This window comes from Macrobrachium rosenbergii, chromosome 25 (assembly GCF_040412425.1).
Source record: "Macrobrachium rosenbergii isolate ZJJX-2024 chromosome 25, ASM4041242v1, whole genome shotgun sequence".
Classification (NCBI taxonomy): domain Eukaryota; kingdom Metazoa; phylum Arthropoda; class Malacostraca; order Decapoda; family Palaemonidae; genus Macrobrachium; species Macrobrachium rosenbergii.
In genome coordinates, this window is record NC_089765.1 from 41091088 (window position 1) to 41114409 (window position 23322).

General features: G+C 37.4%; 1 protein-coding gene and 1 long non-coding RNA gene across 3 annotated transcripts in view; one reads left to right on the top strand and one right to left on the bottom strand.

Moving 5' to 3' along the window:
- The window catches only part of Taf3 (TBP-associated factor 3), a 161747-nt gene extending 139144 nt beyond the window's left edge, over window positions 1–22603 (top strand). For both annotated transcript variants that reach the window (XM_067127472.1, XM_067127473.1), the window contains 4 exons: window positions 1039–1301; window positions 1464–1564; window positions 5282–5404; window positions 17900–22603. In XM_067127472.1, the coding sequence (XP_066983573.1) occupies window positions 1039–1301; window positions 1464–1564; window positions 5282–5404; window positions 17900–17915 (503 nt within the window). In that variant the 3' untranslated portion in view covers window positions 17916–22603. The remainder of the gene's footprint in view (window positions 1–1038; window positions 1302–1463; window positions 1565–5281; window positions 5405–17899) is intronic.
- LOC136852600 (uncharacterized) overlaps window positions 1–23322 on the bottom strand; it is a 136012-nt gene that overhangs the window by 39320 nt on the left and 73370 nt on the right. The gene's annotated exons all lie outside the window — the stretch shown is intronic.

A 23322-nucleotide genomic window follows, 5' to 3' on the forward strand; every position in this document is an offset into this window, starting at 1 on the left:
GTTGGTCATCTTTTCAGAACCATGGATGAGTGCCCATGACACCTTGCTCCTTCACTTGGGCCTGGTAGGTGATGAGTCATCCTGTGTCCTGGAAGAATTAGGTTTCCCTCAGGTACTTTTGCCTTTGCTCCTTCAAACTTAAGCTGGCCTCTTGTTGGCATACTACCTCAATGTCACAAACTGCCAAGATGCCAACAACTGTTGCTGCCTTTGCAACATCTGTTGGTGGAGCAATCACCAAACCAACTCAAAGGAATGCCAATGTCTCACAGAGCCTGGAGCTTCTCATGTTCTCAGACATATCAGTGTCAGGCTGGGGGAAACCTTGAAGGTTGTCAGGGTCAAGGAACCTAGTCCATGGAGGAAAGCCACCTGCACATCAACATCCTCCAGGTTCAGGCTGTCATCTTAAGCGCCCAGGCTTTTGTCATGACTGACAAGACCACAGTCATTGCCTGCCTTAGTGGCCAAGATGGAACATTGTTGGAGTCACTCTGCTTGCCTTTTGTATGCCTTCTTGCATCAGTTCCCACGACTACTGTTTGATGTTATATTTGTCATCACTTTTACTTGATATTCTTTTTCACTTTATTTTTTTAAGTTTCCATGTTGTATTCTTCTGACTGGGTCTTTTTTAATTTTTGCTTTACAGTTAAATTAGCTCACAGCAATCTCTTTTGTGTTAACAAAGCCTCACTTGATAAACATTTTTTTGTTATAACATGGTAAACCTGACTCTTTATAGCCATTTTATGAAAGTTAAAGACAATCCCTTTAGCTTTGTCAGCTGTTATGGGTATAATTAAATGTAGATAATTATGTAAATTATTTTCTTGGTTAACATTTTAATTACATAAATTATTTTCTTGGTTAATACTTAAATCATTGGCACTCAGTCAGAAAGCATTGTCAGCATAGTTCAAGTTGGCAGTTTATTGTAATTTGCTCCCAAATAGGTAGTTCTAATTAAATTTGTACTGAAATTTGTTTCTGTGGCATGTTTTGCAAGTTTCACTGTAAGATTACTTTTATTTTCAGGGAGTAAAAAGTCACGTGAAAAGAAAGAGAAGAAGGAAAAGCCTCCTAAAGATACTGGTAGACCACCACCTGTATCAAATCCACCTGTACCGGCTATGGTTAATCCGTCAAGTAGTCGAGTAAATATACCTCCTCCTGTTCAGCCACCAGTTCCACCCCCAGTTATACATGCATCTCCACCAGAACCTCCCAAATCAAAGAAGCAAGAGCAGCAGAGTACTGGTCTTTTGACCGAAACCGTTGGACCTATTGGTCATTTTGTTGTAAGTTCTGTCTTATCATTTTTAGTATAGGTAAGCTGTCATCATTAAACAATTGTGATGTTTTTTGTATTTTGGATGACATTGTAGTATCTTTTAAATATTACCTCCAAAGGCAGTTTGAATGTTATGAAGGTAAATTTACTTGCAATCAACCCCTTTCAGGATGATCAGGGCAATGAAGTCTGGATATGCCCTACTTGTGGAAAACAAGATGATGGAACTCCAATGATTGGCTGTGATACATGCGATGACTGGTACCATTGGTAAGTTATTGGTGTTTTTCATCCTTTTAAAAGTTATATAATGGAAACAAGGGTATCAAAGAAAGTGTTATTACAGCATCTTGCGCTTTTGTGTAAACTGCAGGAAAATTTAGTATAGAAAAGGAAGGTGGAAGAACACAGTAACTTAAGACACCTATGGTAGTTGTGTTAATATCTAAGGGGAAATGGGAGGGGAATGTCATCTTTTAATTCAGTTTGGTTTTGTGGCCCATTTTAATTTTGGTTGACATCTGTCAAATGTTCTGCTGACATCATTAACTTCACCACTGTAAGTACTGCTAGATCTATTCCCTTGAATTTTCTGTTAGCCATTAAACTTGGAAGGAATATTGTGGTGTTCAGATACTTTTTGCTAGGACTTATTGGAGAAAAATTGTTGGAAAAAACTTAGACCCCTACCTTGAGCACACTTACAGATAGGTATTTTTGTGAGCTATAAGGAAGTTTTAAGTGGTTATTACCATTTCAGAGTTTAAACAGTCATCCCTATGAGAACTGAGATTTTAACTATGCTTGTATTGTGAGATTGAAAATTTAAAATATATTTTTTCAGTTCAAACCCATTACAGGTTGACCATCACTAATCCGGCAATCAGTAGTCCGGAACAATCAGTAATCCGGCACAAATTTCGGCTAGAGTAATTGCCAATGTTTCCGCACTAATTTTCAAATTTCCCAGGTCGCTGCGCTAACTCGCTCACCAGCCGCTTCGACTTGGTGGCGCAGTGTGTTGCATCAACAAACTGGTAGCCTAGCCTACATTATACTGAACTCTATTCACATATTAACAGTATTATACAAACATCAACATAACAAATGTGCATCTTTTTCATGGATCTTTTAAAAAGTTTTCCAATTGTGTTATAAATTGCGATCAATGTTTTGTTTTGGGAATCGGTATCACGGTGTTTATTTCGCCGCATTTAACTAAGTTCAAAGCGCTTTTCTTGCTTCTAGTTAGCGTAAATGAATATGGATACTTTATTTATTTGGGACACGGATATTTTTCGTTATACGAAGTGTTTTAAGTCGAAATATAAATTGAATACGTTTCGTTGTGAAATTAATTTAGCTATTTTTTCGTTAATATATGATGTTCGCGGGAATCCCGGCTGGCCATTTTGGGGGCATGTTTGTTTTGTGTAAAAAAAAATCAAGATTCTGTTCGCTATTTTCTCTTGATTTCATCACAATATGAGCTTTACGTATTTATCTTTTATCTGCGTGAAAACAGTAGTAATTTGTATTCTTTCAGGCCCAGTAGTTTTGATTAAAATACATTCTCTCCAGTTTTATTTATGGTCAAGTTTCATCCATGTTGCCGATGCACGATAACTTATAGTCATTGGCAGCTTGAACATTGTTTTCTCAGCTTCAGCTACAACTTACAGCTTTAAGTTACTGTAGCAGTATATTTCCCTGCCGATCTTTTCTCCAAAGCGAATAAGGGTATAGTGTAAAAAATATATCAGTCCTATTGTACAGTACTTAACGTCATTTGTAACATAACTACGGTAATTTTGTATTACCGTACGATGGTTGAAATACAAGCAAAACAGTTGTTATCGATACGATTATTAGCAAAACAACAGTTTCCCATATGGTTCTTTATGGCTGTACGCATTTTTGCAAGAGTATAACGTTACTAACAATACTTTTATCATTCTCTATTACTTTTTTAACAAGCAGATGGAATAAAGAGATGGAGGAAAAGAAGTTTTTCTATTGTAAGTTGGTCTCTCTTGCTGCCTTATTGTACGTGCTGCCTGCGCCTGCGCGAATTCTGAAAATATTTCCTAAATATTTTCGTACCGGTATTAATTGCTAACCCCATCGTAATCGTAAACTCGAAATATCGTAAGCCGAATTATCGTAACTCGAGCACTACCTGTATTTGAAAATTGTCTTTTCTTTATTATCCAACTTGTACTGATTTATGGGATATTTTAAGTCTAAGATGATGTGCTTAGCTACTGGGTTTCGTGTATTCTAGCCTAATAAATGGCTAATCCGGCACCCTCCAGGTCCCAGTGATGCCGGATTAGTGATGGTCAACCTGTACTTAAATAAAAGAATAGCAGTAGTAGCAGACCTGATAACACTGGCATACAGTACATGCACAACCAGTTTCAGAAGTCCCCTGGTGGCAAAATGGATCACTGGTTGTATTGTCTGAACCAGGTGAAAAGGAAAGAGATGTTGGAAAGAGACTGGGCTTATACTGAAAACTTAAATTTCATTTGTTTCATTAAAAACTTATTATACTTTGACATAGCTTGAATAGGTACTTAGGTAGGAGGGTGCCAAGTTGTTGCCATAAAGTTTGAAAAAAAAGATCCATAGGTAGGAGGATGCCAAGTTGTTGCCATAAAGTTGGAGAAAAAGAACTAGATGTGATTGAAACAAGGCAAAAATCCAGTGTAGATAACAAAAAATATGTCCACATAGCAGTCCAACAAGGCTTACAAGACGAGGAAAAGGAAGGAAGATGAGTTATGATGACAAGCACCAAAAGTTAATAACTAAACCCCCCCCAGCATTGGATGGATGAAACTTACGAAGGTTGACTGACTTTGCTAAGAGCCAGCATTTACAAGTGTATTGACTTCCACATTTTGATTAAAAAGTAATGAGGATGATAAATAAATTACCTATTAAAAGCACAAAGGGGCATAACCAAAACAGGCTGATAAATAATGACAGAGGATGAACAGCAGCACATAACCACAAAATAATTAGCTAAAACATCACCACATATGTGTTCAGAAGAAATCTTAACTGCAAAAAACAATAGAAAAAAGCAAATGATTGGTTGCTGAAAAAGAATTTATACTACTCATTGGTAGGAAAAAAGGGATAATCCAGTACTAGAAGTGAATTAAAAATGACAGAATCAAAGATGAATGAAGTAAAGAGTAAACCAGAACAAGCAAAAGGTATGGGAAAAACTGAGAGCTGTGAAAAGGTCAACAATAAATAGTCCGTGCTTCATTTTACCAAAGGATTTCTGGGCCTATTTGCAAGTATGCCATACACCAGTAGATAAGTCTGCCCTATCAGAGTTAAGTGTTTCAAATAATTGATCTAGTTAAAATATTTAATAATACATAAACAGATCTGCTTCTGTATTGGTAGTATAGAGCGTCTGTGATCTAAACTGATGTTTTTTACAGCTAACTAGGTAGGGCAGTTAGTGATTACTTGATATTAATATTTATCATACCTTATGTAAAGATTTAATTTTGATATTACCTCCTCTTGAAGATTCACAAGATTATATGTCATTATAGTAGATTTTGAAGTGTAATGAAGTAAATGTCCTCCATATTTTATTTTAAAATTGTTTATTTGTTAATTATCAGTGGTTGTTTAAAAAAAGTGCTTTATATAGTAGACAAAATTATATTATCAAGCATGTTGGGAGTTGCCAGTTACTGTGTGCATAGCATGGCAAGCTGTAGCTGTTACTGTGGGTTTTGCAGTATCCCTGCTGTGTAATGTCTGAACTTTACCTTACTCAAATTTTAATTTCCCATGCAAGAACAAATCCTTCATGTGAGCCCTTCAGAGTCTAGAAATGGGACTTACTTGCTGTGGTAAACTAATTTATAATACTAAAAACAATTAATATTTACAAGGAATATTTTTAATGTCCTCATGTTATGTACATGTTCATCATTCTGAGCTGTTTTCCAGGGTGTGTGTTGGTATTCAGGTTGCACCAAACGAAGAAGTTAATTGGTATTGTCCTCGATGTGTATCTCAACATCAGCAGCGCTGTGCTCCTCCAGAAAAAAAGAAACGTGGTCGTAAGAAAAAGTAAATTTTATAACAACTTTGTCAATGCTCTATACATACTACTGACATTTCATTATAAGCTTATGAATAGCTACCTTTGCTGTATCCTGTCTTTTAATTGACAATTTTTGGATGGTAATGCTGGTTCAGATTTTACAGATGCTCAAGAGTTTCTTTCTTTAATAACTTGAAGTATTTTGTAATGTAAACAGGTCATTACCCAATGCTTACAACTCAAAAATTAATACTTGTGTGCATAGAAATATTTTGGGTTAAAACATAAAATTAGATTGAAGGTCTCACAGTTTATAAGATAAGATTTTTGGGAAACTCATAGAATTAAAAGAATCCTTCATTTATTTTCATGGACTCATGCATACCAATAGGACTAAAGTCCTTAATTTCAGTATCATTTAGCATTCATCAACTAATGACTGGAGAGGTAACTATCATGGTGTCCTTCTCTTAATATATACAGAAGATATTATCATAGAATGATGTCCAATCGAGAATCTTGTCTGTGTAAGTTGCCAAATGTTGCGAATCAAAAAGGGCAAGATTGCCAACTTAAACATTATGAAGTGGACGTTTCCCTTGGCAATAATACAGTCTTCGATAAATTTTTAGCCTTCATCTCCCAGGTTTCCTTGGGTTTTTATTGTGTCAGCTTTAGGGCTGATATGTAAGTCAAACTTAGTACCACTGAAGCTATTTTTTGCGAATTGTTTACAAATTTTTCATATAACATTTTTAATTTTATGCATGTGCATCCTTTTTCCTGTGTCCTCATCTTGGAGGATCATATTGGTTTAAACTTACTTTGAAGAGATTTAAGAATCTGAAATAGTTCTGCTTTTGAAAAATCATTATTTTAACAACAGCAAAGAAGTAAAAAACTGTCAGGGAATGATATTAGCAAATATAGTATATGGAGTAAGGACCATAAAGATTGAACTTAATTTTGGTAACGTGATGCAGGCATTCTCAGTATACCCACAAAAAAAGGGGAGACTTATCATGGTGGAAGTGCCGCAGTTGAAAAGTTTGCTATTGGGGATGATGTGGGAGAACTTATCATTTGAGAAAGGATGTAAGGAAGAAGCAGTTGGAAATTTGCCAAAGCAAAGTATGGAGGTTCCTGAACACTAATGTTCAAGAATCCCAGAGAAAAGTTTAAAATATTGGAGTGAAGCAAGAACATTATTTTGATGAGAAAAATGGACAACATAAAAGACAAATGCTGTACAGCACACTTATATTAGTGATACATGCCAAGCACAACATATATTACTATGCACAGAATTATAGTGAAGAGAAGACAGATGAAGAGAGAAACAGTTGAAAATAAAAACATGGAACTAATAAGTGAAGTCATTGAGGAGTATGAAGAGTGTCAACAGATACTGAATCAGAGTGGAAGGAGAAATAAGATATACAAAGGGTAGTTGAAAAGACCTGCATTTTTGTGAGAGGACAAGGAGGAAAGAGTAGAGACAACTTACAGGAAGAAGAGAAGAAAGATCAAGAAGTGTGGGTGAAGGAGACTTGGATGAATGGAATAAGAACCTCAGCCTCCCACAGGGAAGACTAAGGCAGATTATAAGGGTGGTCAGTCTGGAAAAATTACTTCAGTGAAAAGATATATGTAACAAAATTTCTGCATAGGTCTGGGTCTTCCAACTCTTTAAGTGTCCACAGGGCACCAGCTGACAGTAAGCAACCCTTGGCAAATGGGTCTAACAGTGAAACATGTTGTAATGACTTTCTTCCTTTTAATAAAGTGAGAAGGGCCACTTCATTGCATGGCAGATTCAGAGTGAGGTACGTAGCAATTATTGTAATATTGAACTAATGTTGTTAAATAAAAATGGTTTTTACTATAAATTTTAATTAGCTACTCTGTGCTTGCTTCATCTTATGTAGATATTTCTACTGTACTTGCTTTAAGAGCTGAAGGCCCAAAAGTGTCCCAGTTTTTAGCTTTATGGCCTAAATTTCCTAATACTGTACAGTACACATATACTTTGTATATTATACATGAATTATAAAAAATTATAAATGGGCATAAGTTTTGGAAATGTGTTCTTACATAGAAAATTGTCATTTGACCCATAATCCTTTATGTGATGTTTTGATACATTGGTTGTTTGTAATGTGACTTCATGAGTGCTATCATTTCCTAAGTCCCATATCCTTCCATAGTTTCATTTTCACACTTCACATGACTCACTTCTTCAATATCCATGTATAATCTAAAGTAATCTGTTTCTTTACTACCACCATTCAGATCAAATATATGCCCTCTAGCAAATATTTAATTTGTTGTTCGCAGCATAATCCCTAGTGGGGTTGCTGTTTTTAATGAACCTTTTCAGTGTGTTTCTGACACTCATTGAATGGTTCATTTCACAATTCCTTACTCCAACCCTCCATATTTTTCTGGGCTTGGGAAACATAAAAATCATAATCATTGCTAAAAATAACACTGCAAAACTTTAAACATTCAACATGGGGATGAGTCCATTCTCCATATCTTTGACTTACAAAAAGTTAGTGTACTAAATGATAGTATGCTTAGCAAGAATTAATCCCAAAATTTTGCTAAGTAGTACACAAAATTAGGGTTGTGTTTTACATATTTACACAGTTTCAGTGAGGTGAATAAAGTATGAGATTATATACTGTACATTGAAGAGCATTATTTAAATTTGAATAGTGAGCAATTTTCACTTGTGTAGATGGTTGTGATTACAGGCTTGCTGAGGCCCTAGGGTAAGGTGATAGACCCACAGTAATGTGTATATAAATTTAAAGCAGTTTTGAAATTCAAAACAAGTAAAACATGAAGGTTACAATAAAATGTTTCTTTGATGACAAATGGATAATGCTGAAAAAAGCAACAAGTTGTCAAAAAGACAACTGTACCACAGTCTTTATTGCCAGCATTACTGATTTTACAAGATATTACAAGACAGACAAAGAACAAAGAGAGAAAGAGAATGTTTGGTGGTAAAACCACTGAACTCTTGTTTCATTAGTGTTTAAAAAGTTTTATGTATAGCCAAAGAGCACTTTTTGGATATAATGTAATACATATGAAATATAGTAATAAAAATTACTTTAAAAACTGTACATTTTAATATTTTATATGTATCAGTGCTGTAAAATATCTTTAAGGGGCTTTAGAATATGGTGTCACTAACCTATAACAGGGGTTAAAGGAAGAAGGAGAATTCGTACAATAGAAGGATGTTAATATGATTACCCAAGTTCCAGGAGTGTATGACATGTTTTGGATGGAATAAGGTTTTTGTAAACTTTTGCATACTGTACCCAATAAATAACAATACAGGAGTAAAATACCTTTAAGAGATAAAAATGACAGTATTGGTAATTTATGGTGCAAGTAGGGGAGAGAGGGAGGTATTGATAGTAGGGTGGTTATAAACAATTCTAGCAGAGCAATCCTGGCCACAGACCTTGTGCACACACACATAAAAATTCTGATAAAACTTTTATTTCATTCTTAGTATGGTTTTTCCATCTCTTAACAACCTTAATAGAGAAATTTAGAGAAATAGTGACCAAAGTGCGTGATGCATTGTGATAGCTGTGCTTCACATGAAATCAGCAGAATAATGCACTTTCACAGTCTTGCAGTGCATATTGTAGTTTAATTTTTTTTCATATGTATTATTGAATGGCAGTCCCTGGGTTATGGCGGGTGTTCTGTTCCAGCAGCGTGCCGTAAGTCGGAAAACGCTGTGACCTGGAACATCATAATGAAAATTTATAAAAATGAGAGAGAGATAGAGAGAGACTTATGTAAGCCTGGGGAAAGAAACAGGTTTTTAAGCTTTGCCCTGGTAATAAACTGGTTTTCTCCCCTCCTTATAGTGGACCCTCTTAGGGGCTACAGCTCCCTAAACTGGTTTTCTCACCTTGTTACAGCGCCTACAACTACGCCACTCAGACTCATAGTTACAGCGCCGCAATCCTAGTTATGGTATCGTGATCCGGAAAATCAGCCATAACCCGGAACCGATTTTTTGATGAATATGTTTGAAAAAATACCCTAAGTCTGAGCCGCCATAACCCGGGGACTGCCATATTTGGTGACTTAACAGATCTTCCTCAAACATTACTCTTATTATTGACACTTCAAATAAAACAAAATTATCATAAGAAATATGCTGGATACATGAAAGTCACAAAAGACTGATTATGGGCTTTGTTAACAAAGCTTGGAGCATTTCACAGGTTTACTAAATTGTGATAAGAATGAAAATACTATCCAGATACTTTGCTTATTTACGTGTGCCAGGTAGTAGCAAATGCTAAGTTGGGAAACAGCATAACGTTGCCCAAAACATAGATGAACTGTCATTCAATGGTTTTGTATTTTATTACTACTGTTGTCATTGAATTGACAATGTTAAGCAGGTCATGAGTCGATCATGAATCATATAGTTAGGTAAAGTCAGTCGTTTTTAGATTGCTGCTTGAGCATAAATTGTGTATAAAGTGTTTGTATTTTATAAATAATTCCTTTTCCTATATATAAAGTACTATCATTTATGCTAGTGTAAGTGCACATTGCTGTATCCCTTGTGAATTAAGAACTGCTGCGCTGTATTTCTAAATAACTATAATATATTGTGAATTTTGTAAATAAGAGGTTTTGCATTGCCTTGCAGTCATAGAAGGGAAGGGATACCAGATATTCTCTGAGGAATTGTATTTATACTTCAAAATGATATTATAAAATGTGCTAATCTTCAAAACTGATTGGACATCACATCCCTGTTGAGTATACAAGAGGGTTAGTAGTTAGAAAGAAATGCACTATTACTTTGTCTTCTTAATGAATTATAGAAAATTGCCACATGATGTTTGAAGCCATGCTTGATCATTTCACAGAGTAGTGCAAATTATGAGAATTGCTGCGTTTCCTTAATGAAGCATGCAGTTGGTCTTGCTTTCGGTACTTTGCCTCTAAAGGAATGAAATTGAACTCCACCAGTAGGAGCAGCAAGCAGAAATGCTGAAGCACAAGATGCTAGGATAAAAAAGGTTACTGGAAAGATAAATCATCTGTATACAACACATCCTGCAGGCATAGACGTTGTGGATTAATGACAAACAACTCGATCCTCTATTACACCTATATATGAGGTGAACAGTTTGATTGGCTGCAGTTCTATGATATTACCTTCTTTATATCTTAAGGATGCCATGGCATTGGAAATAAGGTAGTTATATTCATCCAGCATTGACTAATCAGTCTTCATCAAGAATGCTTTCCATTGTCTATTATTTGCTTTTAGTTTTTCTTTAGCATATGTTAGCCCTTTGGACCCATTCTATTAGTCTATAAAATTTGTCAAGTGAATCTTGTTCAAGGTATATCAATTACTATTATATACTGGACCAGATTTCCAGTTCATTACATATCCAGAAGTTTTCTCTGCTCAAGGCGAAATTTTAATTTATGAACCTTATATATTATGTCCACTGCTATACGTTGAAGAGGGATTAGTGACCTTTGGCTTTATATCTTATACAGGGTATTCAGTATACTTTTGATACTGGCATACAGCAGTGCAGGTAGTTTTATTGAAAATTTACATAGTTCATTACCAAATTCTGCTTTATGTACTGTGTATACTCATGTATCATATAACAGAAACTTAATTTTCATATAAGTAATTTACCAAGTAGTTACATAGCTATAGTTTCCACTCATGCGGCAACCTTGAATTTAAGAATTGCAGTAGTGCTTCAATTGCATAGTGTAAGTGACAAGCCCCATCCACTGAACGGGTGTGTGGTAACGACTTCGCTGGCGGCGTCATTCTGTTTTTGCCATGCTTACGAGCAACATCATCAGGCTGCTGCAGCCTGGTTCACGATTTTTTTTTTTTTTAGTATTCTTGCTGGAATTCAGTGAAGTGTCGTTGCTTTTGTGCAGCCTTCAAGCTTTTTATTTGCTTTTGTCAGTTGAATTAGTTATGTCTGATTCGAGTGCTTCTATTGTTCAGCTATTGTAGCAAAGGTTGTAAATCTAGGCTGACTAAGTTTTGCTATGATGCACGTACTGTGCATTAATGTAGAGGACAGGTATGTTCTAAGGAGAATACTTGTGATGAGTGCAAGGATTGGGATGAGAGAAAGTGGAAGTTCTTGAATCTCACCTTAATAAACTTGAAAGGAATAGGAAGAGAAGGCGGCCTCTATGCTGAGATAGGGCTTCTGTTAGCCTAGATTCTTCCCCTAAACCTAAGTCAGATCTTAGTCTGTCTATTCCTTCTTCCCTCTTTCCCGCACTTTCTTCTAATCCCAGCCCTCCTCCTATCATTCCACATACTCCTGTGCCCAGCTCTCATGCCTCTGACCCCGATCCCATTGCCACCCTTGAATCCAGGTTTGATAAGAAGTTAAACCTGGTAGTGCATTCTGTGTCTGAGGTGGGGGCATCCCTGAAAGTCCTGATGGACAGTGTTTGGTGATAGTGTCAAGTGAAGTGCAAGTGGAGGAGGTGGCTGCTGGTCCTGCTGGCTCTCCTGGACGAAGGTCATTGTCCTGGTCCCCTAACCCTGGGAGAAAACATACCAGAGGTCCAAGGGAGGCTGGTAGGGTTTGCCCACGGGTAGTCGCCCCCCCCCCAGTCAATACTGTTGCAAAATCCCAGGTTTCGACAGATGGCTGTTGGAAAGGCATGTCTCTGGATGTGGCTGTTGGAAAGGCATGTCTCTGGATGTGAGTCATTTGTCTTCTAGTTTCGAGTCCAAGAGCCCAGTGCCACCTCCAATGCGCCCAGCACCAGCTTCCAAGTACCCAGCGCCAATTCATCACCTGTCTACCTCTCCTGAGTGCCAAGCGCCCACCTTGCATCAAGATAAGCCTTCATTGACACTCATCAAGCACCACTTATCTTTAATCATGAGCTTCCTCAAGGAAGCTCCCACCTGTAAGTCTGTTCATGACTTATCCCTGTCTCTGATCTCATCCGATGATGAAAAGATCAAGCAAGATTCTGCTTCTCCTTCAGCATATGCAGTTCTTCTTTGCTACCTGTTGGCAAGTTTTCCATCATTTTTCGCTCCAGCTGCCCTAGCCTCGCCTGCTTCTTCCTTCCTGGTGAGGAGCCTCCCAGAAGATAGCTCTAGGCTCCCGAAGATGGTTCTTTCCTCGTCGTCCGAAAAGGTGGTCAAAGAAATTGAAGACTGGCTATCTGCTAAGAGAGAGCAAGGCAAGGCTACTTTCGCCCATCCTCCCTCTCATTTGGTTAAGAGGAGATACCTGTCATATGTCACTAGGGAAGCTCCCTCATTGGGAGTCACTGCCTCCTCCCAAGGGGACTTCCCCAGCCTCATCGACTCTTCCTGTCATTCAGCTTTTGCTTTAGAGAAGATTATGTTCTCTTCAGCACAGCTGGACCACCTAGCTAAGAACATCTTCAAGGTTTTCGAGGTGTTCAGCTTCCGAGACTGGTCGGGTGGAGCCCTGCTAAGAAGATCAAAGACTTCAAGGACTTAGATGAGTTCTTTGCTGCGGACTTGTTCAGTGTGCTGTTGTGCACAAAGCCATCAGGGATGGCTCTTTGGAACTTGCAACCCTTTTCTCTTTCAGGGTTCTGAAGAAGAGAAAACTTTGGTGCTCCTTCACCACCAGAGGAGCCACACAGAGTTCGGCATTATTATTTTCGCCTCTGGATTCGCTTCACCTTTTCCCTGAGTCGATGCTGGAAGAAATTGCTTCGGACCTCCAGAAGAGGTCCCTCAAGACCTCTTAGCTCCGTCTTCCAGGCGCCCCAAGAGTTTGTCATCGTCGTCGTTTGTACCCAAGATGGTCTCTGCTGCAACAATATCCCTTTCATGGAAGCAAGCCCAAGTTGCAAACTAGATCCTGCTTCAATGTCAGGTTCCCAACTAGACCCATTAAGAGGAGCTTTTCCAAAACGTTGCCCAAGAAGTCCTTCGTGCCCCAATAAGAGCCCGACTTCTCCATTTTTGGGAGAAGTGGGATGACAGAGGGGCAGACCAGTGGATCATCAAGATTCTGAAGGAGGGCTACTCCATCCCTTTCATGGAGAACCCTCCTTCGGTCACTTCTCCCATTGTCTTGATGCCTACTCAGAAGGCTCAGAGAAGCGTTTGGCCCTTTTGAAGGAAGTATCCTCTCTCCTTATAAAGAGAGCCATAGAAGAAGTCAAGGTCATCCACATAGAGGGCTTCTACAATCGTCTTTTTGTAGTCCCCAAAATGTTGGGGAGTTGGAGACCAGTCCTAGACATAAATGCCCGCAATCACTTTGTAAGGAAGATGAAGTTCAAGATGGAGACGAACCAGTCAGTCCTGTCATCCATTCACCCGGGCAATTGGATGATAATGCTGGACATGCAAGATGCATACTTCCATATCCCCATCCATCTGGACTCCAGGAAGTATCTCAGGTTTGTCTTCCAGGGAAAATTTTTCAGCTTTGGTCCCTCTGCTTCGGCCTCTCCACGGCACTGCAAGTGTTTACTCAAGTCCTATCCCCTCTCGCAAAATGGCTTCATCTGATCGGCATCAACATCAGTCTTTACCTGGGCGACTGGCTTCTTAGATCCCCATAGAACGAGAAGTGTACAAAGGACCTACAGACCATTCTTTCCTTATTCAGGAACTAGGAATTCTTTTAAATCTTTAAAAGTCCCGGTTAGCCTCAACACAGGAGATTCTCTATTTGGGGATGATTCTCAACTCTCACTCTGTTTGGGCTTTTCTATCCCCTAGGAGAATTGCCAACTGCCTCCAGACAATCCGCAGTTTTCTCAACCTCTCATCGTATTCAGCCCACCAATGGATGAGTCTACTAGGAACTCTGTCGTCCATTGAGACCATCGTCAAGTTGGGCAGATTGCACATAGAGTCTTTCAGTTCTACCTAAAACCAGCTGGGACAGGAAAACCCAACCAGACTCTGTCGTGTTTCCCATCTTTCAGGAAATAAAATCAGACCTCCAGTGGTGGCTGTCCGAAAAGACTTTCACAGGGAAAGTCTCATCTTCCTCCGACCCCCAACTTAGACTTCTACTAAGACGCCTTGTATCTAGGCTGGGGAACCCTTCTGGGAAATCAGGAAGTTTCCGGGACGTGGTCCCCAGAAGAACGGAAACTTCATATCGATGTCAGGGAGTTAAAGGTAATTCATCTAGGTCTCCAGTACTCCTCGACCATGACCTAAAACAAGACAGTGGTAGTCCATGAGGACACACCACCCAACTGTCATATATCTGAAAATAGGGGGCACTCGTTCCTTTTCTCTCTGACAGGCAGCAAAGGATCTTCTACTATGGGCATACCAAAATTGAGTAACGCTGGTCACTTGATTTATTCAAGGAAACTAAACGTTTTGGTGGACAAACTGAGCCGTCAGAAGCAGGTCCTTCTCACCGAGTGGACCTTGGATCCCATGGTCTGTCTCGACCTTGGGAGACTGTGGGGTAAACCGACTTTAGACCTGTTTGTCACCTCAAGAAACAATCGTCTTCCTCTCTTCTGCTCTCCAGCCCCGGATCCCCTGGCATGGGCAACAGATGCTATGCTCCAAGACTGGTCAGGCCTGGATCTGTATGCCTTCCCGCCCTTCAACATGGTGAAGGAAGTGCTGAACAAGTTTGTATCACACCACGTCTCAATGATCCTTGTAGCTCCATTCTGGTCCGTAAAAGAATGGTTCCCCGACCTTCTATGTCTTTTGGTAGATTTTCCGAGGCTACTTCCCAAACACAGTGGCTACTCAAACAACCTCACTTCAAGAGGTACCACCAAAGGTTGCCCACTCTTGCTGTGACAGGCTTCAGACTGTCAGGAAACTTGTCAGAGTGAAAGGTTTTTCAAGAGCAGCTGCGGAAGCTATTGTGAAGTGCAGACAACAATCTTCTTGCGACATCTACCAATCAAAGTGGACAGTTTTTCATAGATGGTACCTCAGAAATAATGTCTCGTCTTGAGACATGTTTGACCCAAACTGTGGACTTCCTCCTGTATCGGAGGACCTCTAGAGGTCTGTCCTCTTTCACCATTAAAGGGTATCGAGCAATGCTTACCTTGGTTTTTAAGCACAGAGTAAGCAGAAAAGGCCGATCAGGTTTCCTGGAACCTAGATGTTGTGCTAAAGTGGCTCATGGGCCCTGCTTTCGAACCCCTCAGTTCTGCTTCCCTAAAGACCCTCACTCGGAAGACACTCTTCCATGTAGCTTTGGTGACTGCCAAGCATTTAAGTGAACTGCAAGCTATTGACAAGAGGGTAGGCTTCTCCCAGGGAGACGCAGTGTGCTCTTTTACCCTAGGTTTCCCAGCCAAGAACGAGGACCCTTCCAGGCCCTGGCCTTGTTCCTTCCATATACAGTAAAGAGTTTAATGGAAATCCTGGGCCTGGAGGAAGAGGAAAGGGTTCTTTGCCCAGTCAAAGCCCTAAGATATTATCTGCGAAGGACCAAGAAGATCAGAGGGCCTTCTAGCAACCTCTGGTGTTCTGTCAAGAATCCTTCTCACCCTCTTTTGAAGAACATGAAGTTCTTCCTAACGGACCTGATGTCCGAGGCACTTCTCAGATTCAGGAAGACATTTTGCCTTCGTTCAAAGTGAAAATGCATGAAGCCTTCAAGTGTAATTTGTCCCTTTTGTCCATTCTTCAGTCGATCTTTTGAGTTGCAAATCGATCTTCGCATTTCACTACTTTAAAGGCGTCGAAGCACTATTTGAAAATTGCAGTACCCTCAGGCCATTATCAGTGGCTGGCATGGTATTGGGGAAGAAGCATAGCAAATATTCTTTCTCTCCTCTCTCTCTTTGCCTTGATGTAGTGTCGAGATTTGGGGAGCCTGGGGGTACTTTGTACCTGGAGTGCCCACCAGTCTTAATTGGATGGGTAGTGGTTTTTTGTCACCTGGAGTGCCCACCAGTCTTAATGGATGGGTAGTGATTTTTTGTCAGTGTAGGTGACAGCATTGTCTGGTTTATTGGTACAGCGCCCAGGGCAAGGGCACTTTTTTTATGTATGTCTTGTCAGTGAACAGGCTTATCCTCCATTGCAAGGTTCCCACTTATGTAGCGGTGATCCTCAGCTCAACTGCCACGCCACGACAGGTTAAGATGAGCACCAACCAGAGGCAGTATTCATCTGCAGTAACTCTCTTACCAGGTAAGGAAACAACAAGCATTGTTTCAGTGCTAGCCATCCTTTCTATTTCAAAGTCATTATCACACCTTAATGTTTTGGATTAGGATATGTCCATTCACCCCACCCCCCAATCAATGTGGGATTCAGCTATGTAATTACTCGGCAAGTTACTTTTATGAAAAAGATATTTTTATAATAAAACTGGGTTTCATATATACTTGCTGAGTAATTACAGAATCAGACCCCTCCCTCCTCCCCTATCATGGACATAAGGGTACAAACAGGATGACGCCGCACACTCGTTCAGTGAGCAGGGCTTGTCACCTACACTATGCAATTGAAGCACTGCCACGATTTTTAAATTTTAGGTTGCCGCACAAGTGGAAACTACAGCAATTACTAGGTAAGCACATATGAAACAATTTTATTATAAAAAAATATCATTTTTAGCTTAATTTCTAGGGATTGCACCATGCACTGAATTACAAAATCAAAGCAGTTTACTGCATTGTAAAAGGTTAGACTATAATAATCATCAGAATTTTAGGCTATGATTCACATATCATAAGCTTTTAACATAGAATATACTGTGATTGGTCATAGCAACATACATGTGCACTTGAAATTATAAGAAAGGAATGTAAAAATGTAGTGATGAAAATGAACATTTAAGAAGTGCATTTTATTACTGACACGTAAATTGCTTGTATTTAAACGAGCTTACAAATAAATACTAACAAACATTGCTAAATTGCAAACATTGAAAGTAACAGTTTTTATCTTAAATATTTGTGCTTTTTTTGTTAGATGTTTTAAATATATTATGATGCCTGCAGAACCTTTTTCAGCCAGCTTGATGCTGTGCAGTTCTTAGAAGTTCTCAGGTGGGATGGAGGATAAGTCAGCTGGCAAAATATAAACAATGACTGAAAATAAGGAAAAACATTTTTTCTTGCTGGTGTTTCCCAATTTTTAGCTAAATAGCACTGCCTAGATATTTTTGACTATGTAACTTTCCATGTGCTCTAGTTTGTTACATCTAGCATATTTTTATGTATTGCAGACAAAAATGTGAAAAGTTGTATGATATGCAAGATTGCTTGATGTGAGTATATGCAGTATATAAGGAGTTTACATTTATTGTTCATTAATGTTTTGTGCATTTAATTTCAGCTATTTATTTATGAAAATGTTTCTTCATATAAAAGTGTCCAAAGGACTAGAACAATCAATCTTTTAACATTTTTTTATTTTCCTTTCATGAAGTAGGGGTCATAGGCCATTCTTTTCATTTTATGTATGTATACCAGAGGAAATCAAAGAATTTTTTTTTTAATTCTTTCAGATTTGAATCCCCTTAAAGCAGAGTACCGGTAATACTTCTGTGGATATCTTTCTTTGAGTAAGGAAGAGCTTTCAATCTTCTCCACTTAACTAAAGCTCATGTTCTGAAAAGGACCTAGATATAGCAGTCATCAAAAGAATATCACTTTTAAATTAAGATTAGATGTTCATCACCAGTGTACCTGACAGTACATGTTTGTGCACATAACATGTACCTTACAACAGTCGAATTTCTGTCATGATTAAATGGTCATCGGGTTTACCCCTTTGTACTGTTTTTGCTATAGGGCTGGAGGATGGTCATAGATATCTTCCTCCATATATCTTTGTCATTTATCACAGAGTTTTTTTATTCTAAGCAGAATCATCCTTTTTGTATAAAATGTTGAAAAATGTTTTCTGATGATAGCTGATATGGAAGAAGCCAGCCCAGTGTACTAGTTCTTTTTATCAGAAGATAACAATATGCAGTATAAAATTTGATGCAGCTTTGGATCTAGTTATTCTGTAAAATGTCTTGTGATATTGGCTCTGTTTGGTTTGAAGGTTTATCTGAGAGATAAATGTTGTACATTGTTCATTATGGCAAAGCCATGTACAGTATGTAACAGAGTTCTGCATTTTAAATGTGCATATTTTTAAGTATATCAGATGGCTTATTTGGAATGTTTATCTGTATAGTATTAACATCTTTGCTTCTGACATTGGCTGGTTACTTTGTTATTGTTATTATGTGTTTGTTAAATGCTTACCATCCTAGCTTGATGTAATGGGAATTGGCTACCTAACTTAGCAAAAACCAAAGTAGAGCACCATACATTAAATTGTAAAGGTATCACTAGTACAGATGTTGCACCCAGCTATAGAGTCTGTGTGTTGGGTAGCAAAATGTAGCAGAAAACATAAGAATTGTTTATGTGGGCTTTAGCATGAGCAAATTTTAGGGCAGAGGTTCAGTAGATCATTTGAGTTTTATTATAGAGGCATATTTAATAGCTAGTGTATTTCAGAGTGAGAGGAATGATTTTGTACATAATATCAGTTCGCAGTTATGCCTGTCACTGAGCAGCCTGCAAATAACACTTAAGTTATATTAAAGATGATGGCTGAAAAAGTTACATGCTTTTAGTCCTCCCTTGACTTTCCATTCTCAATCTTTGGCAAAACATGGATTCTAATGAAATGTCTTTCAATTTTTGAGCTATATTCCTGAAAGGTAGTTGTAAATCACAAGAAATCAGCTTTATAAGAGTAATGGTACTGAGGCAATGTTAGCCTTTGATTTGATGATTTCTCACTAGTTGTCAATGGAAATGCGTACCTGAACTTGTCACTAAATCATACAGTATGATGAATGCTTATACAGTAATTTGGTGGTGTGGGGCATGGCTTAAAACTAGCACAATGGAAAATATACTTGAAACCAAAGGAGCAGCACCACAGCTGTGGAACAAAATACAATAAAGTTAAAGTAATTTAGTTTTACGTAAAAATGCATGAGGTATGAATGAACGTAAAGAGAAAAAATAAAGGATCTGTACACTCCATTCCATTATCATTTGTGAGAATAAAATCATCACAAATGACTCATATTTTTTGGGGGTCATGCAGATTTGAAAGCTTGGTAACAAGAGTTATTATTAAAAGTACAGTAAGTGAATAGTTGCCATACAGACTACTAAAAGGTTCATGAATACTGTAGTATTCTCTTATTGTTATTACACCTTAATAGAAATTTAATAATTTTCATGAAAGCTCTCTTCTTGAAGAACTGAAGTTCAATTGCTTTGCTATGATATTACATACTGTATGTCAGAATTTTTTACTTATATATATTGTATCTTGGGCCTTGTTTAATGAATGTTTTCTGTATTAAGTTTTTTGTATTGGGAGCCTATGAAAGCTATTTTTTTATCATATTTCCTACTGTGCACTAGTACCATTTTATGGTACCTTCCTAGATTTGCTCATATTGTGGCCTTACATATCCATTCGCTATGTGGTAGCTGTGCTGTTCATAGGGTTTGCCATGGTAGTGGGGGAATATTTTAAATGTAATATGTATTCCACTGAAAGATTTCTCTGTATACTGAGAGAAATGTTTGGAGAGGAGTGGAAGACTAAAGCACCAAATGATGGTGGGGCATCAACTAGTCAGATTGTAGGTTAAATGTTTGTTAGCACAGGGAAGCAGGTCATGAGGCTATTTTGGAGTAAATTTATAATTTCAGTAATGCAAAAAATATATATATAAATTATGGTGTGTGCATGTATTCGTGTACATCTGTCAAAGCAATTGGTTTCATATATGAAAGTATTTTTTACTTAATGTGTGAAAAATGTATATTTTCAACCATTTCTTCTCAGACGTTACATTACATTATTATATTTTTAGTATTTTTATTGCAGTAAAATTAAGACCACAAACAAAAATCATTAATTTTGCATATTTTAATGTATATTTTAGTAATTTTAAATTTACAATCATTACACCCCTGAGAAATTTAATCTTTGAATGTCTTCTCCCATATTTTTTGTAATCATACTTATAATTAGATTTCCTGTATGAAAGCTAATACCATTACGGGCAAAAGTCTCACGATTCAAAATTTCTCCAAATGGTAATATAATGACAAATAACCAACTTGTTACAATATTGAGAAACCTTTACTGTTAAAGGCTATCCTTCAGGCTGGTGTAATCTATTTACTTGGATTATGTACCAGAAACAGGTAGCCTAAGTAATCAGTATTGTTTTTTATCTATTTTTTGAAGGGAACCCTTAATACTAATCTCAGTCAGATGTAATCTTATTGATATTTATTGGTCTTTGCATTTTGTCTAAATAAAATCAGATTAGGTAAAGTCAAACTGTAAACCATCTTGCTTCATCATCATCAAAGTTTTTATGCATGGAATGGGTTATCTTGTCTGTCATGCCACAACTATATCTACTATTTTATCTATACTAACTGTTCCTCTTCCCTTCTTGATCACATTTTCAAAGGAAGTCTTTAATATCTTGGTCATCTCAGTCTGTTGTCAAGCACCAGGAGACAAAGCTCTTTGTTGATCCTTAATTATTAATATGATCTTTCCACTGCAGTCTAAGGCATCATGGCATTCTAATGTCACACCATTTCTAATTCTCCACTGTCTCTGTTAGTGCCCCTTATACTCTGCTGCTTAGAGTAGTACATGCTTTGTACACACATCAAAAGCTTTTGTTTTTTCATTGATGGGATACCATTATTCCACAGTATTCCTGCAGCCTCTTTCTAATTTTGGAGGCTATTGCAACTATATATCTTACTGCCTTCTCAATACCTGCCTCACAATCCAGTGTGTCCAAAGGTAACAGAAAGGTTCTACCTCTTCTAATTCATCTTTTTGTGCTCAAAGTTCACCCCCTTATTGAAGAGCAAATTCCTCTAGACAGCATTTCAGAAATTCAGAGATGTGACTGAACTGGTCTGACCTAGTTGTAATCATTTATGCCCTTGTGAGAAGTGCATTAGAACTCTTTTCCAAGTATCTTCATTATGTTATATATCATAGTCTGTTGCTGTTTATTATTGTTTGAGCTCATGATTTGTCCCTAATGTCATAATTCACAGGTATTAAGAAGTAGAGAACTGAAAGGAAGGGAGTAGTACTTAAATATCGTATGAAAAGTTCAGCCTTGCATTTTTTCTCTTTTTTAGTGCAGTTTTGCTTCTGTTTTATTAAGTGGTAAGCTACATATATGCAGTTATATAATATACAGTATATATATATGTGTATATACAGTATATACAGTATATATATATATGTATATATAAGAATCCTTACATCAGTATAATTAGTGAAGGGTAGAGCTTGTGGGTGATAAAGTGGCCTTATGTAGTAAAGAAACTTTTGCTTGTTCTAATGTATCAATAGTTTGTTGGTTTATTTTTTTACTTGTAGGTAAAATGTATGCAGAGCGTTCATTTATATTGGGATGGTTTTTATCATTAATGTCTAAATAGTCAGGTTATAATTCTTTTATATTTACTTGGATAATGCCATGAGATGTTCAGTATATTTGTTAGGACATCTTTTTTTATGTTATTCCAATGCCTCATGCTTGTAAATACATTAAAGGAAAAAAGTGCCCCTTTGATCCAGCTCCTCTCTACAATTTTCAAGTGTATGTTATTTTTTCACATAACTTTAGTCAACCCCCTGTATATCATATAAAATTCTAGAGGTTTTCTGCTACTAATGTAAGGTTTCAATCTCATCTTGAAATTTCCTGGTTTTACAAAATAGACTGAGCAAGTGTTTGTGATGTTAAACTGTTTTCTTAAATGACCTTGGTATAAATGTCCTTGAAAGTAAATGTTACCACAGTTTTTTATCTTGTTATAATTTGATATATTGTGGATGAAATATTTTGTGATGTCAATGTTTTGTGTAAGTGAATGCAAGACTATGCACAATAGAACAGGTTTCCCAATTTTACTTGTATATATATAAGAACTTCAAAAACGTATGCCATTTTCCGTTGCCTTTTCGAGTGACCTGATGAATGACTCATAAATAGAAACAAAGTGTAACTGTGTAGTTGAAATTCATTTTGAATAATTTATGGGACAGACAAGTTTTTCAGGTTGTTGCCACTTCTGGTGTTTGTTTACTATTGACTTTGTAGATATTTGTAATTAAATTATTATAAATGTGACCATAATTTTTTAACCTTGTAATGATGATTATACCTTATAATGATAATTATTTTGTTTTATATGTCTGCAAGGTCCCAGCCCTACCAGCCTTTTGCCTATGAGATAAAGATATCAGGCAATTAACTCACTTTGTGCGGGTCTGCACAGCTACCAACAAAATCTTAGTTCATTTCCAAGATTTTTACCTCTTTAGAGATTGACAAGCCAGTTCTCAATAACATTCATATTCAATTTAGTCATTAGAGTCACCTGCTAAGTTGCCTGCTTTGTCAAGATTGGCTTTTGTAAATAAATGTAGGTGAGGTAGAAAGAAATTAATTTTACATTAGTATATATTAAGCATATTCATTAAACACACTGTATATTGATCAGATGCAGTATTCATAAGAGTGGTAAAGCAGTCAAGTAAACAATGAATAAACAAAAGCCTGGACTTTGGACTAGTTAGGCCTTTCAATGAGAGAATGCCTTGTTAAAGTTGCAAGACTTCATTATAGAATATTTGTGTTCATTCATTACAGATTATTTGTCTTGCAGCCATCTGTCCAGTGGTGAACTGAGTCTAAAAATTGTGGTTGCCACGGGCAAAAGGGGGCCCACTCCAACCCTTAGTCACAATACTATAATAGTTTGAAGATCAGAAAATGTCTTGTTTTATCTCTATCGACATATAGAAACATGGATATTTCACAAAATTATTTTACTTGCCATGCTGCTT